Source organism: Oncorhynchus nerka, linkage group LG15 (assembly GCF_034236695.1).
Source record: "Oncorhynchus nerka isolate Pitt River linkage group LG15, Oner_Uvic_2.0, whole genome shotgun sequence".
NCBI classification, from domain to species: Eukaryota; Metazoa; Chordata; class Actinopteri; order Salmoniformes; family Salmonidae; genus Oncorhynchus; species Oncorhynchus nerka.
The window spans coordinates 36412806-36430534 of NC_088410.1; the positions used below are offsets into that span (position 1 = coordinate 36412806).

Below are 17729 nucleotides of genomic sequence, written 5' to 3' on the forward strand. Positions count from 1 at the left end.
TTTCTGCAGGAGGAAGCTTTGACTCGGACAGTAGCCTATAGAGTAATATGAGAAGTGTGTAATTGCTGAACCTGTGTAGATATTCTAAACAAAGTGTTCTGATGACTTTCAAGTGTAATAGTTCCATGTAGAATAAACAATCCTTCACGTAATACTGTAGAAGTGGTGTCCTGCTAATATAACAATGTGCAAATATTACACTTGTCTTCTATCATCATTCACGGCCGATACAGATACTGTACCTTGTTTGGTGGAACATGTTAGTCATCATCCCTCCGTATAGTGTCTCATAAGACAGTTCCCCCGACCCCATTCAATTCAAAAACAACAAAATACAATAAAGTGATAGATGGCTCTTCTATAATTGTAATGCTGAGTGTATCAATCTGTCTTTTAGTCAGGGGACTCCATGACAAACCATCTCTCTTGTCTTTCATCGGTAGAAAAGCTAGGTAAAGTTGATACACACAGCACTATATTATCAATTGTTGTTAGGTGAATTCCAAGACAGACGAGTGATTGTATTGTGACGTTGTCACGAGAATTTTCAATCCCAATGATAACTAAAAAATAATTTAAGCTTTGACCAATCCCAGAGGTTTGTAAGACCCTTGGTTTAATAATAATTAGGCAAAGACTCAGATTCTGCACAAGGTTTGTTGTTCTTTATTCAGAGAGCTCCAAAGTCAACCAAAATGTGAACAGTCTTTATAACCCCCCATACACACACACACAAACAGTAGGTGGGCTGTATCTTTTTCCACAGTTCACATTCCTCGTTTATCACTATTCTACCAGCCTGGCAGTTCCTCTCCGTTCCTTTCCTCCCTAGATTAGAGGGGCCTTGGCAGGTCCTCTTTTCTGTCGTAAGTTTTTTAGAGTTACAACCAGGTCATGTGTAGTTCAATTGTCCTCTGTGTTTTCTCAACCACACATTTCTCACCCTTAACTTGTCTCAACCATACATTATTGGATAATAGTCTAATAATTCTAATACATTTCACATCGTTAATTACGTTTCAGGGTGGAATTCTTTAGTCATTACTTTAAACATTTAAATTCCTTTATCAGACGTATAGCCAGATCCAATGTGACCAACCTGATGTGAGACTGGTGCATGGCCACGTACTGCCTCAGCCTTCTGCTCCTGATGTGGTGGGGGGTTCCCACGACACTGCTGAACAACAAATCCACCAGGTTATGTATAGCCTGTGAATTAAAATAAATATAATTATTCCAACAATCTAACAGCCTTGAGACACAAGCTGTTTTTCAATCTCTCTGTTCCAGCTTTGATGCACCTGTACTGACCTTGGCTTATGGATGGAAGCGGGGTGAACAGGCAGTGGCTCGGGTGGTTATTGTCCTTGATTATCTTTTTTGCCTTCCTGTGACATTGAGTTTTGTAGATGTCACTGTCTGTGTAGTTGGAACATTTCAGTTTGTCGGTGATGTTTGTCGGTGATGGTTTGGATGGGTCTATGGTGTTGAACGCTGAGCTCTAGTCAATGAACAGCATTCTTGCATAGGTATTCCTCACGTTGGCTACGGAGAAGCAGAGCCCACAGTCTTTGGTAGCGGGCCGCGTCACTGTATTGTCCTCAAAGCCTTGTAATCTGTCATTCTCTGTAGACCCTGCCACATAGGTCTCGTGTTTGAGATTCAGGCCAGTGGCCCTGACATTGTTACTATGCAACCAGATGTGTATTGTTCCTTTGCTGTATACTTGCTGACACATATTTATAGCATGTTAGCTAAAAAGACTGGTACTCAGGCTAGACAGGTACCATCCTTTATCTTTGCGCTAGACAATACACAATAGACTTTCATGATAACAGGCATGTTGTTTTAGCACTAGAATCAAAGAAGCCCCTGAATGCTAGCTAACGTTCGCTGGTTCTAACCTAGCCCTTGATCATGACTCCCAGTTCCATTACAGTAAAGGCAGAATGCCGACAGGGTCTGGGTTATCGAGAACGAGTGCTAACCCATAAAAGTAGCTCGCTACCTAACTTGCAAATCAGTTTAGGTTATTTATCAAAATCAGGTTAGTTATCAATATCTTTGTCCGAGTTTAAATGAATTGGCTAGCTAGATAACGTTAGCTAGCAGGGATCTTCTTAGCTAGCTTGTTCGAGTTGAAACATTATTGATAGCAAGCTGGTTAACATTACATCCTATCAAACCTTATCGTCAGGTGCAACGTTAGCTATGCAAATCTTCCTCTCTATGACAATACATCAAATTACACATTAGGGAGAGGGTGGGTATAATTTGTTTAACGTTCCAACAGGAATCTGTTCCAAAAAGGTTGCCAACAAATAACGTGTACAAAGCTGTATAGCTGTCGAATAATTTATTCAAAAAAATGTCTGTCCTCACTCTGGTAGCCTATGGACAAACATTAAGAATAAGCTATGTGGTGAGTTTATGCCTATTTGGCAGTAAGCAAGATTAATTGATTGTGCTACTTTGTCTGCGTTGTTTGTTGGCAACCTTGTACTTTACAAAGTTTTTGGAACAGATTCCTGTTGGAACATTCCATATACCCACCCTTAGGGAGAGGCTATTTATTTAGCTAGATCCCAGTATCATAGCTATCTAGCTAGTTACTCACCACACACCAGTCACAGCTGTCGTGTCGTACGTTCGTTGTATGTAATACATTCTTTGCCATCTTGCGCAACATTGTTGAATGTATTAGAAGTTTGCACCAATTTTAATGGAAGCCAATTTTCACTATGCTGAGCAAGTGTCCATGCGTTGCAGACTTGACAACATGTCCACAACACATGGCATCTGGGGGCGGATCCCACCTTGTTGTCTTTTTGCAAATTGGACATCATTAGCAAAAGTGGGCATGTATATGTAAGTAATTTATTTTATTTTATTAACAACAAATCAATACATAAAGCACATGAGGGAACACAAGCATACATAGATGACAAACAATGGACAATCGAGCTAGGGGGTACGATATCACATTACAATTACACAAGGACCTTAAGGGACATGCATATACTTACAATTCTAACAGCTTTTTTGTTAGTAGAGCATTTAACCGTCTTAAAAAACAGTTCAATTTATTTTTGTAGGGTACGAAAATGTGGTTTTCTGTTTGTAAATGTACATTTGTGTATATGAAATTTGGCCAAAAGAATAATGAAATTAATTACATAAAAATGTTTCAGCTTATTTCTATTGTATGTAAAGAATCCAAACAGTACATCTCTCCACAATAGTGTCAAATCTTCATAAATGTGTTCAATTATAAACCTACTGATGTCTTGCCACAGTTTTCTTACATGCATATAATGCCAAAAAAGATGCAACACTGTTTCTGGGTGGTCATTACAAAAGGAGCAATTTGAGTTTATGTTTTCCTTAAACTTCTTCATATAGTGGTTGGCAGGATAATATTTATGAATAATTTTAAAGGAAACTTCCTTAATTTTGTTAACAAGTAGGTATGTTTGTGGCAACATCCAAACTTTTTTCCAACAGATATTATCAATAAATCCATTCCAATAAGGCATGACATAAGGTATAGATACAACATCCTGCTGAAACAAGGATCGTATTGCTCTGTTGTTGAATGGACCAAAAGAGAAACAAATCTTTCCTACTGATGAGTCAACAGGGTCAACAGAAGGTAGGCTCTGAGGGTCAGGTCTTGACACGTTCCTGAATAACATAGCAACACCTGAGGGAATGGCATCTAAAACAATTGCAAAATCTTTAGGTGTTACAGGGACCTTGTAAAGTGATAAGAATTCTTTATAACTGAGCTTCTACACCTGCATTGCTTGCTGTTTGGGGTTTTAGGCTGGGTTTCTGTACAGCACTTTGAGATATCAGCTGATGTACGAAGGGCTATATAAATAAATTTGATTTGATTTAAAAGACCCTCTGCATTTACCAGTTGGCTCACCAATAGGATATTATTTCGGAACCAATATTCTAAAAACAAAGAGGTATTTTTATACAATATATCCCGATTATTCCATATATAATATCTGTGTGGAGAAAAATTGTTTATAAATTAAGGACCATGACAAGAAAACCTGCAGATGAAAAGCAGAAAGTTTCACTGGAACTTTGTCAATATTATAATTGCAAAACAACATGAAGTTAAGGCCACCAAAAGTTGAGAAGACAGAAGACATGATGAGGAATACAATTCCAGATAGAAGTGGGTCTTCTTAGGAATTGTTTTATCCAATTGATCTTAAAAGTATTATCTAAAGTAGTAAAGTCCAGAAAATTCAGTCAGCCATTCTCATAAGTGTTCATTACAACAGTTTTCCTAATGTAATGGGTACGGTTTCTCCAAAGAAAGTTTAAAAGCATCTGGTCTCTCTCCTTGCTTATTTTACTGTCAAGATATAAAGATAGAGCACCATATGTTAGTCTAGAGATACCTTCAGCATTGGTTATTAAGTCCCTCTGTAGCCATTGATTTCGTTTCTATATGTAAGTAATCCATACCCAACCCATACTCGTCATGACGCACTCACATCCAAATCTCGTTTTTGGACGAGACTGACTTTATTGGTCTTATTTACATTTTGTAGTCAATTTTGACACTGTAATTAATGTTTCTGACTCATATCGATGCCACATAGGCCGTTTATAACCAGAGAAGTTGGTTCTAGGGGGCAGTCCCCCTTTATTAAGATGGCTGTGACTGTTATGTAGAAGTTGAAATAAAAAAATGAGAATTCATTCCTTGGGTCAAAGTTTATAAGGCTGTGCCAAACCTTGACACATGCAACAGAAATGTTCTGACGAGCTGCTGCACGCCATAGAATAAACGGCCTATTGATGGGAAAAAGGGGAAAGTCCCAAATGTTCCCATATGCTTTCATTGAAATATAGTACAACCCATTTCCTTTAAATTAGCGTTCCTCTTTGAAGAGTTGTTTTCACACTATTGTTTGAGTTCTTGGATGTTTGAAATCAACTCTTTCGTGATAAAAAGGTCTAAAAACACCCCTGAGTACAGTAACCTGCTGAGGAACTACCTTAGAAAGGGGCATACAACACATATAAATGAGAAATGGTGATAGGTACAACCAACTCTTTCTTGGCTTACCACTCACTCCAATACTTCTCCATGAAACATCAAAAAAAGACCCATTTATTTTCTTGTAGCCTTCCAGGCTTGAGTGGGTAGGGAATGTGGTGGGAGTTGGTCAACATTCCATCTCATTTCGAAGATGCCCCTGTGCCCCTGAAGTGGACAAAGCACTGAGAAAAGCTCCATGGAGAGATGGGGATGGAATGGAGAGGTAGAACAGTTACTCGCTTGCCCTTTAGTTAATGGACTAGGCCTAAAAGCTCCTTCTCCTTTCAACTTCTCAGAGGCAGACCGAGTAAAGAGGTCTGGCAGCTCTGCAGGTCCCATGTAACAGCTCTGTCGGTGTAAGCTAACCATCCCCTTTTATTCTTGCTTTGTCCAGTCCTAAGAGAGAGAGGGAGAGAGAGAGAGAAAAGGGACAGACATTAGAAGACCACTTAAGAAATTCAGCCAGAGAGTATGACGAAAAGATCATTCATTGACCTGTCACTGCTCAGAGGAGCTGAGCTGGTCTGGTTTAAGCGCAAAACTGTAGAGTTTGGAAAACTGTCCTCCAAACTATTGGTGCCAACTTGGTGCCCATCAGAATTGTACATCTCAAACCAAGTTAGCTGAACTTTGCAGAAGATTTGTATAGCTTTGGCTTTAGTCATAATAGTCAGGGCCTAAGGAGTTGAATAACAATTGGTACTTTGGATCGTACTTTTGACTTTGTCCCTTAGGACTCTGGCTCATGATATATGGGAGAAGTGTGATTCATACAGTAAGCTGACCTAGTACAAGCTTAAAACAGCCAGGCAAGGATATCTCCAAAATGCCAAAAGGGGAGAAGGATGAGGCGGAAGGGCATAAAGTATGTGCTTGGTACCGATAGGCCGCTGTCACCTCTGGTCTAGGATTACCACAGAAATGCGATCGTAAATCCACCTGACTAATAACCATGACAACTGCCCAGAGTGCAGGAAGTCATGCCACAGCCTCGCTCCCAGTGTGGAATTAGTGTCAACTTTTGAAAATGTTAACTTAACGACTTTACGAACTACCTCGGCAAAGTCGCATGAGTCACTTGCATTAGAGCCGGATCATTTTAGACACCATTACGGGGACAAAAACTCAGCATTTTGGGATAATCTGGCCCAACAGCAATTAAGTATTGGATGAGTGTCGACAGGCTGTGAAAATAAACTGTAACGCAGTGTGTCGTGCCAGGGCGAGAGAGACAGAGATAGAAAGAGTCACCACATTCTGTCATTTGCAGGGAAACGGTTGGCTGAAAGTGTGAAATGCAGCGTGGCGTTGTTGGCAAAGATTTCCTGTTGTCGGTGGCGACAACACAGTTATTATTAGACTTCATGTTTTATTCAAAGTTGCTCTTAGCACATGGCTTGTTTCCCATCACATAAGGTTGCTGTGCTGGTGGCAGACCAAACAATTGAGCATTAAAATGCAGATGCACTGAGGAATATACACACCTATCAGAGGAGAGGCATCCAAGCAGCACGTTGCTATATCAACACGGCCTAGTGTGGGGTACAGCACAAAAGGTCAGAACACGGCAGAAAATCTCTTCGTCTCACGCTACCACCATGTTCAATCTCAAACGTAAGCACTGGTAGTGGGCTGGTGATGAAGCTGGCAGAGGCTCTCTGTTCTATAGCGGTGTATTGTTTTAGTGGAGATGTAGCCTTCATGTTACTGGAGCCTGCAGCGTCTCCTATATCTTTGTTGTTGGCAGCTACTGCAGTGCTGATGTGGGAGGAGAACTGATGCCCCTGGAGCTGAGACAGTCAGCCTGAACACACACACACACACACACACACACACACACACACACACACAGAGACGAGAGTACACCATATGCAGTACATACACAGACAGAAGAACTGCAGCACACACACACACACACACCTACACGCACACACCACTTCCACACAGCAGACCACATAGGTCCAACAGAGAGGTCAGCCATCAGTGAAACCCTGCCAGGCTCCTCTCTCTTTGCTGTTGTCTCCCACCCTGGGGTGTTCCACTAGAGGTCATCCACCACTGAGGGGTCAAGGTATAGTCAGAATTCTACATGCATATTGAGTTGCCTCACACCCACAACACTCAAGGGACAGTTTGGGGGACCTGACCTGTTCCCTCAGAGTAGAACTGTCACAGCTTACATACAAGCTCGGCGCAGGAGAAAGGCTTGTCGGGTACAGTGGTTAGTGATTTACTTAGTCAGTTTACAAAACGCCCATGGACAATCTAAAGGGCACTTCGGAGTGATGAGTGTAGGTGTGTGTCACGCTAGCGCAGAGGGTGATCGTTTTTTTTTTTTTAACTCAGGAAACAAAGTGACATGAACACTCACTAATGAAGTCTTATCTGTCTGACTGTGTGATGATGATAGATGACTCGAGCAAAAAAGGGTTCAAATGTTTTTGAACTTCGCAAAACTTCCAAAAACTTTATAACACACTCTCAGAGATCCTGTTACTGCAGGATCATTTGCAGAACATCTGTGTTTTCACCCTTGTTCTACAACATGAATACATTGATGAGTTACTTGAATATGCTGTCTGTGAGATTGAGATGTCAGTCAAAACACCGTCATAAACGTATACTACCAAATGTAAAGACACATTCTATCCATTTGACCATGTCTAAGCAATGACGTTGAAAAAGTTAACACTGAAACCTATATCAAGTGAAAGCACTTCCTTCTTATGAATGAGCCAATCACGTGAGTGGGAGTGATTTCTGCAACAACACTCTCACCCATTGATGTTGGCACCCAATCAGAGCAACATCTCCTATTATATGACAGTTTCCCTTGACTTATCATTAACCCATCACTCTCTCTGTCACACACACTTTCTCTCACTCTCTTTCAGAACAGCAGCAAGAGGTAGTTATGAGACATACCCTTCTCAGAGATAAGTACAGCAGCCCCACAAAGCCTCCTTACCTTGCTAAAGGAACCTACAAGGAAATGGGAGGATTTATTTGAGAAGGAGCTCAGAAGGACTCAGAAACAGTTACTCAAAGAAGCAAGGGACAAGCACTACTTCACATTGGGGTGAGTCAAGTTTGCTTCTGTATCCGTCAGACCTATCGCAATATAACTTATCTAGCTGTACTTTTAAAGGCCTAGTGCAGTCAAAGTGATTTTTCTGTGTACAAAACACTCTTTCCATGACAAATTGACCAGGTGAATCCAGGTGAAAGCTATGATCCGATATTGATGTTACTTGTTAAATCCACTTCAATCAGTGTAGATGAAGGGGAGGAGACAGGTTAAATAAGGATTTTTAAGCCTCGAGAAAATTGAGACATGGATTGTGTATGTGTGCCATTAAGAGTGTGAATGGGCAAGACAAAGATTTTAAATGCCTTTGAACAGGGTATGGTAGTAGGTGCCAAGCACACCGGTTTGTGTCAAGAACGGCAACGCTGCTGGGTTTTTCACACTCAACAGTTTCCCAGTCTACCACCCAAAGGACATCCAGCCAACTTGTCAAAACTATGGGGTGGGATGGAGTTTTGGCCTTTCCATGGTGACATCACATTTATCAATAAAACCGCTATTCGTTTTTTAAATGAAATTAGATTTTTGTCAACAAAAATCTATTATAATCGAGACATGGGTGGAATAAATCATGTTTATCTTGAACAAATATAAATGAAACAAGGTTTTCATTACGATTTATGTTTGGTTGACCTGAACAAATTGGAAAGACTAATTCTACATACAGAATTATATGGAAATGAGCCCAATTGAACCAAATTAAGCCCGGTCTACACACCACATGAGGGACAGAGTTTTACTGTGTGTTTCTTGCTCTTGATGTGTACTGTCTTCCTGTCCTTCTTGGGTCCACACACATCGCAGCGCTTCTTCTTGTTGCCACCGGTTGCAATCTAGAATGATTAAAACATTTAGTTCAGGAATTTTACTTAACATATCACTAACATATAGTTACAGTAGGCCAAGGTAGGAGAGTCAGACACACACACATATAACAACATCACTCACACTTACTTCTGGTATTGGAGTTGTTGGGTTCTGTGGGTCGGGTGGATGGGGCACCACCATTCTTCTCCTGAATGTAATAACATTCTGCAGATTCCTACTAGATAGTGTGTAGTTTCACACACTGCAAAGGGTAAAGAGTGCGAGAAAAGCGGGAGACAGGCAGACAGGCAAAGAGACAGACAGGGTATTGATGCTATGCTGAAGAGGAAGACCGAGTGAAGGCACATAGCAAACCTTTTTGTTCCATTTAAAAAAAAATATATGTTTTCACCTACACACACACTTTTCCACGCGTGTATTACCCCCGGGTCCAGTCGACCCAAACACCACATATGTAATGTACAGTACCAGTCAAAAGTTTGGACACACCTACTCATTCAAAGCTTTTTCTTTATTTTACCATTTTCTACGTTGTACAATTGTCACGCCCTGACCGTAGAGAGTTTATGTCTCTATTTTGGTTTGGTCAGATTTGGGTGAGTTGGGTGGGCAGTCTATGTTCCATGTTCTATGATTTTCTATTTCTATGTGTTTGGCTGGGTGTGGTTCTCAATCAGAGGCAGCTGTCTATCATTGTCTCTGATTGAGAACCATACTTAGTTAGCCTTTTCCCACCTGTGTGTTGTGGGTAATTATTTTTCAGTTTGTGTGCACCTCGGTTGCGTCACGGTCTTTGCTGTTTACCTGTTGCTGTTTTTTTGATTGTTTCACTTTCATTAACTGATGTGGAACTACATGCATGGCTGCGCCTTGGTCGATTTATGACAGGGAGTTTGAGGATAGCGAGCGTGACAAGAATAATACATCAAAACGATGAAATAATACATATGGAATCATGTATTAACCAATAAAGTGTTAAATAAATCTAAATATATTTTATATTTGAGATTCTTCAAATAGCCACCCTTAGCCTTGATGAAAGCTTTGCACACTCTTGGCATTCTCTCAACCATCTTCATGAGGTTGTCACCTGGAATGCATTTGAATTAACAGGTGTGCCTTAAGTTCATTTGTGGAATTTATTTCCTTCTTAATGCGTTTGAGCCAATCATTTTTTATTGTGACAAGGTAGGGGTGTATACAGAAGATAGCCCTATTTGGTAAAAGATCAAGTCCATATTATGGCAAGAACAGCTCAAATAAGCAAAGGGAAATGACAGTCAATTACTTTAAGACATGAAGGTCAGTCAATACGAAACATTTCAATAACTTTGAAAGCTTCCTCAAGTGCAGTCACAAAAACCATCAAGCACTATGATGAAACCAGCTCTCATGAGGTCCGCCATAGGAAAGGAAGATGCAGAGTTACCTCTGCTACAGAGGATAAGTTCATTAGAGTTACCAGTCTCAGATTGCAGCACAAATAAATGCTTCACGGAGTTCAAGTAAGACCCATCTCAAAATCAACTGTTTAGAGGAGACTGCATGAATCAGGCCTTAATGGTCGAATTGCTGCAACAACAAAAAAACACTACTAAAGTACACCAATGAGAAGAAGAGACTTGCTTGAGCCAAGAAACACGATTAATGGACATTAGACTGGTGGAAATGTGTTCTTTGGTATGATGAGTCCAAATGTTATATTTTTGGTTCCATTTGCCATGTCTTTGTGAGACGCAGAGTAGGTGAACGAATGATCTCTGCATGTGTGGTACCCACCGGGAAGCATGGAGGAGGAGGTGTGATGGTGTGGGGGTGCTTTTCTGGTAACACTGTCAGTGATTTATTTATAATTCATGGCACACTTAACCAGCATGGCTACCACGGCATTCTGCAGCAATATGCCATCCCATCAGGTTTGCGCTTAGAGGGACTATCATTTGTTTTTCAACAGGACAATGACCCAAAACACACCTCCAGGCTCTGTAAGGACTATTTGACGATGTAGGAGAGTGATGTAGTGTTGCATCAGATATGTACTTTTCTTGTAAGGATCAATCAGTTGCATGAATAAGTGCACTGTGTTTGCAACAGGTGAAGGTGAATATCCGGTAGACTGAGTGAGAGGGACATACTGTACTAGTTTAACATGACCAATGTGTAACTTATGTCTCTCTATAGGAGAACAAGTCAGGAGACACCAGATGAACCTATTCACCCAGCAAACTGTGATACTTTGGCTCTGTGTTGCTGTCACGCTCACGACAGGTAAGCAAATCAAGTTGAAACACTTCATAACATTAAATGGAATGGTATAAGTCAGGAACAAGCATTAGTAGAGCACAACCATTCCAAGAGAGCTAAGTGAAGAAACTAACTCCAATATCTCCTTAATCCACAGAGCTGGTGAAGCTAAGCACTGTTGACTCTCTGATTGTGCCATGTCACCAGAGTGTTACCCTCCAATGCAGAATCTCCACCTTCCAGGAGGGGCTGTCAATCAATCATCTGGCCTGGGTCGGGCAGGACGGGAAGTGCCTGTGTGATGTTAACGCGACTGGAGTGATGGGGACCCACCCAGGGAACACACCTAGTGCCATGGAGTGTAGTTATACCCCACAGACACAGCTGACCCTGACTCTGCTGCAGGTACAGCCACTGGAGCAGGGAAAGTACTTGTGCAAGCTGCGCTCCAATCAAGGAGTAAAGGAGGTCACCACAACGGTGAAGCTGCAAGGCGAGTGTCCTAGCCCATTCTCACTCATGTAATACTGTCATAACCTAGACATCTGTCAAGCATGTATTCCCAAAGACTTTGACAAGAGGCTGGTGGGAGGAGCTATAGGAGGACTGGCTCATTGTAATGGCTGGAATGGGTTAAATGGAATAGTAGTCATGTTTGACTGTTCCATTAATTCCATTCAAGCCATTACAATGAGCCAGTCCTCCTATAGCGCCTCCCACCAGCCTCCTCTGCAATTGGTATTTTGCACTGTTTGTCAATATTGCATATAGGTCAGTGGTAGCAAATGGACATTGCCTAACCACCAGGAAGTACAAGGCACTTTATAGTGCCTCCACTGAGCAAAATGTATGACTAATGGTGTCAGGGGGCTTACGGAAGCGCATTGCACCATTTCTCAAGAACCCCCCACCTCAGCCATATTCTTTGTGTTTAAAAAAAACTTGCTCTGTTTCCATTCAGAGTGCTACAGGGAGGCCCAGTCCAGCGTCAGTGATGAGGGCCCAACCTGCACCTTCACTGAGGTCTACCCTGACGGAGAGGTGCACTGGTTCCAGGGACACAACAATGTGACTGGGGACCCTAAAATCAAAACTAAACAAGTGAAGGATGGAACATTTTTGACAATAACTAGTTCTATGAATAGAAAGACCATCTCTGGGGAAGGGGCCTACAACTGCTCCCTGTGGATCCCCAGTACCGGAGCCTACCTGACCAGCAGCTTGGTACCAGAGCATGGTGAAGCCAGGGTTGAGGAGCCCAATGCCAACGGGGCAGGGGCCATTAGTCCTGTGTGGAAAACCTTTCTAGTCCTCCTGAATACTCTCTTCCTGGTGTGATGTCTGAAAACGAACATTAGCAAATGGACCAGGAAGCGCCAGGATCAATTAATAAAATTATGGAAGAGCCATTGTGTGAGGTTCCTTTCATGGTCCAAAAGTTTCCTTGGCTGCGTAGAACAAGGAAATGATGTCCAGATGAGAGAGGCTGATAACCTGGTGGAAAACAGGTAGAACTGTCAACCTATTGTGAACGCACCCTTGTTGGTCTGCCAGTGCCAGGTGTATGTGATTGTTAATTAAAACGGCAAGCAGCAGTAGAAACAATAACAAAGCTTACTTCACCCCCATTTCGGTAAAAAGCTGATGGATGGGGCTGGAGAAATGTAACCATTTCAAATTCATAGAGAGAGCTTTGGATGCATGGACCCGCAAAACACCAGTCAACAGTGATGAGGCGACTCCGGGATGCTGGCCTTCAGGCAGACCTCCTTTGTCCAGTGTCTGTTATTTTGCCCATCTTCATCTTTTCTTTTTATTGACCAGTCTGAGATATGGCTTTTTCTCTGCAACTCTGCCTAGAAGGCCAGCATCCCGGAGTCGCCTCTTCACTGTTGACGTTGAGACTGGTGTATTGCAGGTGCTATTTATTGAAGCTGCCAGTTGAGGACTTGTGAGGCGTCTGTTTCTCAAACTAGACACTCTAATGTACTTGTCCTCTTGCTCAGTTGTGCACCGGGGCCTCCCACTCCTCTTTCTATTCTAGAGTCAGTTTGCGCTGTTCTGTGAAGGGAGTAGTACACAGCGTTGTACGAGATCTTCAGTTTCTTGGCAATTTCTCGCATGGAATAGCCTTCATTTCTCAGAACACGAATAGACTGACGAGTTTCATTAGAATTTTCAGCTGTGCTAACATAATTGCAAAAGGGTTTTCTAATTATCAATTATCCTTTTAAAATGATACACTTGGATTAGCTAACACAACGTGCCATTGGAACACAGGAGTGATGGTTGCTGATAATGGGCCTCTACGCCTATGTAGATATTCCATAAAAAATCTGCCGTTTCCAGCTACAATAGTAATTTACAACATTAACAATGTCTACACTGTATGTCTACACTGTATTTCTGATCAATTGTATGTTATTTTAATGGACAAAAAATGTGCTTTTCTTTAAATAACATATATATATATATATATATATTGAGGAATGGACCAATGGACCAGACAACATGATAAAAATATATATATATATATAATTATTTTATCATGTTGTCTGGTCCATTCCATTCCTCAATAGGTGGCCTGTCACAAATATATCTTATACTACTTCTACTAATATCTTAGACTAATTGAGGTGTTCCCCCTTATTAACAGGAACTTTTAGTAGTCTGGTAATTGTGCCGTTTTAGGTGTCCCTAGTCAGCAAGTGTTCAATATACACTGGGTGTACTAAACATTAGGAACATCTGCTCTTTCCATGCCATGGACTGAAAAGGTGAAAGCTGTACACACTTATCGATGTCCCTTGTTACATCCACTTCAATCCGTGTAGATGAAGGGGAGGAGACGGGTTAGAGGGTTTTGAAGCTTTGACACGTGGGTGGTGTATGTGTGCCCTTCAGAGGGGGACCGGGCAAGACACAACATTTAGGTGCTTTTGAACAGGGTATGGTAGTAGGTGCCAGGCACACCGGTTTGTATCTAGAAATGCAACGCTGCTGGGGATTTTCACGCTCAAGTTTCCCGTGTGCATCAAGAATGGTCCACCAACCCAAAGGACATCCAGCCAACTTGACACGACGGTGGAATGCTTTTGACACCTTGTTGGTTTCTCCACGCATCGCGCCGACAGAAACAAACATCTTTCTGGTAAGAAGAGGGGCGGGGGCGTATGCCTTATGGCTAACGAGACGTGGTGTGGTCACAAAAGCATACAGGAACTCAAGTCCTTCTGTTCACCTGATTTAGAATTCCTCACAATAAACTGTCGACCGCATTATCTACCAAGAGAATTCTCTTCGATTATAATCACAGCCGTATATATTCCCCCCCAAGCAGACACATCGATGGCTCTGAACGAACTTTATTTGACTCTTTGCAAGCTGGAATCCATACATCCTGAGGCTGCATACATTGTAGCTGGGGATTTTAACAAGGCTAATCTGAAAACAAGACTCCCTAAATTGTATCAGCATATCGATTGCGCAACCAGGGCTGGCAAAACCTTGGATCACTGCTATTCTAACTTCCGCGACGCATATAAGGTCCTGCCCCGCCCTCCTTTCGGAAAAGCTGACCACGACTCCATTTTGTTGATCCCTGCCTACAGACAGACTAAAACAAGAAGCTCCCACGCTGAGGTCTGTTCAACGCTGGTCTGACCAATCTGATTCCACACTCCAAGACTGCTTCCATCACGGGGACTGGGATATGTTTCGTATTGCGTCAGACAACAACATTGACGAATACGCTGATTCGGTGTGCGAGTTCATTAGAACGTGCGTTGAAGATGTCGTTCCCATAGCAACGATTAAAACATTCCCTAACCAGAAACCGCGGTTTGATGGCAGCATTCGAGTGAAACTGAAAGCCGAACCACTGCTTTTAATCAGGGCAAGGTGACCGGAAACATGATCGAATACAAACAGTGTAGCTATTCCCTCCGCAAGGCAATCAAACAAGCTAAGCGTCAGTATAGAGACAAAGTAGAATCTCAATTCAACGGCTCAGACACAAGAGGTATGTGGCAGGGTCTACAGTCAATCACGGATTACAAAAAGAAAACCAGCCCCGTCACGGACCAGGATGTCTTGCTCCCAGGCAGACTAACTAACTTTTTTGCCCGCTTTAAGGACAATACAGTGCCACTGACACGGCCTGCAACCAAAACATGTGGCCTCTCCTTCATTGCAGCCAAGGTGAGTAAAACATTTAAACGCGTTAACCCTCGCAAGGCTGCAGGCCCAGACGGCATCCCCAGCCGCGCCCTCAGGGCATGCGCAGACCAGCTGGCTGGTGTGTTTACGGACATATTCAATCAATCCCTATCCCAGTCTGCTGTTCCCACATGCTTCAAGAGGGCCACCATTGTTCCTGTTCCCAAGAAAGCTAAGGTAACTGAGCTAAACGACTACTCACTTCCGTCATCATGAAGTGCTTTGAGAGACTAGTCAAGGACCATATCACCTCCACCCTACCTGACACCCTAGACCCACTCCAATTTGCTTACCGCCCAAAATGGTCCACAGACGATGCAATCTCAACCACACTGCACACTGCACACTGCCCTAACCCATCTGGACAAGAGGAATACCTATGTGAGAATGCTGTTCATCGACTACAGCTCGGCATTTAACACCATAGTACCCTCCAAGCTCGTCATCAACACCCTGGGTCTCGACCCCGCCCTGTGCAACTGGGTACTGGACTTCCTGACGGGCCGCCCCCAGGTGGTGAGGGTAGGTAACAATATCTCCACCCCGCTGATCCTCAACACTGGGGCCCCACAAGGGTGCGTTCTGAGCCCTCTCCTGTACTCCCTGTTCACCCACGACTGCGTGGCCACGCACGCCTCCAACTCAATCATCAAGTTTGCGGACGACACAAGTGGTAGGCTTGATTACCAACAACGACGAGACGGCCTACAGGGAGGAGGTGAGGGCCCTCGGAGTGTGGTGTCAGGAAAATAACCTCACACTCAACGTCAACAAAACTAAGGAGATGATTGTGAACTTCAGGAAACAGCAGAGGGAACACCCCCCTATCCACATCGATGGAATAGTAGTGGAGAGGGTAGCAAGTTTTAAGTTCCTCGGCATACACATCACAGACAAACTGAATTGGTCCACCCACACAGATAGCATCGTGAAGAAGGCGCAGCAGCGCCTCTTCAACCTCAGGAGGCTGAAGAAATTCGGCTTGTCACCAAAAGCACTCACAAACTTCTACAGATGCACAATCGAGAGCATGCTGGCGGGCTGTATCACCGCCTGGTACGGCAACTGCTCCGCCCACAACCGTAAGGCTCATCACCGGGGGCAAACTACCTGCCCTCCAGGACACCTACACCACCCGATGTTACAGGAAGGCCATAAAGATCATCAAGGACAACAACCACCCGAGCCACTGCCTGTTCATCCCGCTATCATCCAGAAGGCGAGGTCAGTACAGGTGCATCAAAGCTGGGACCGAGAGACTGAAAATCAGCTTCTATCTCAAGGCCATCAGACTGTTAAACAGCCACCACTAACATTGAGTGGCTGCTGCCAACACACTGACTCAACTCCAGCCACTTTAATAATGGGAATTGATGGGAAATTATGTCAAATATATCACTAGCCACTTTAAACAATGCTACCTAATATAATGTTTACATACCCTACATTATTCATCTCATATGTATATACTGTACTGTACTCTGTACTCTATATCATCTACTGCATCTTTATGTAATACATGTATCACTAGCCACACTAACTATGCCACTTTGTGTACATACTCATCTCATATGTATATACTGTACTCGATACCATCTACTGTATCTTGCCTATGCCGCTCTGTACCATCACTCATTTATATATCTTTATGTACATATTCTTTATCCCCTTACACTTGTGTGTATAAGACAGTAGTTTTGGAATTGTTAGTTAGATTACTTGTTGGTTATTACTGCATTGTCGGAACTAGAAGCACAAGCATTTCGCTACACTCGCATTAACATCTGCTAACCATGTGTATGTGACAAATAAAATTTGATTTGAGTCCATGCCATGATGAATTGAGTCTGTTCTGAGGGCAAAAAGGGAGTGCCACTCAATAGTAGGAAGCTGTTCCTGATGTTTTGTACACAGTATACCACACAAGTGATTTCTGAGCTGAGCTGGCTGTGTGCATACCATAAATGACCTTGTTTGCATCTTGGATCTAAAACAATAGATGTTTAGTAGATATAGAATGTAAAATATTTTATAATCAATTACTTCAACTGGACAAAGAAATACAGGGACTACCAGTGGGCAAACTGGACCACTGTGTTGAATCTGTCTCTTGTTGCCAAATGCTGCTCTCTGCTGGAGTCTATGCTGCAGCAATTGTGGCCAACTTCACATTCAGTATGAGTGATCAAAATACACGGACTAAATATGAGTTTACTGTAAGAAGGGAAATAGATGCTTTGGGATATACCCCTAAATAAGAACCTCTACTCATATCTCCTCTGG

The 17729-nt window shown here is 42.6% G+C and overlaps 1 protein-coding gene across 2 annotated transcripts in view; it reads left to right on the top strand.

Annotated features, from left to right (window-relative positions):
• The window catches only part of LOC115142588 (uncharacterized), a 39977-nt gene extending 22702 nt beyond the window's left edge, over window positions 1–17275 (top strand). Inside the window, exons 2-5 of one of the 2 annotated variants that reach the window (XM_029682157.2) lie at window positions 7963–8147; window positions 11166–11252; window positions 11386–11721; window positions 12190–17275. In XM_029682157.2, the coding sequence (XP_029538017.1) occupies window positions 11189–11252; window positions 11386–11721; window positions 12190–12566 (777 nt within the window). In that variant the 5' untranslated portion in view covers window positions 7963–8147; window positions 11166–11188 and the 3' untranslated portion in view covers window positions 12567–17275. The remainder of the gene's footprint in view (window positions 1–7962; window positions 8148–11165; window positions 11253–11385; window positions 11722–12189) is intronic. The other variant, XM_029682158.2, reaches the window with a different exon arrangement.
• Window positions 17276–17729: the final 454 nt, after the last annotated feature.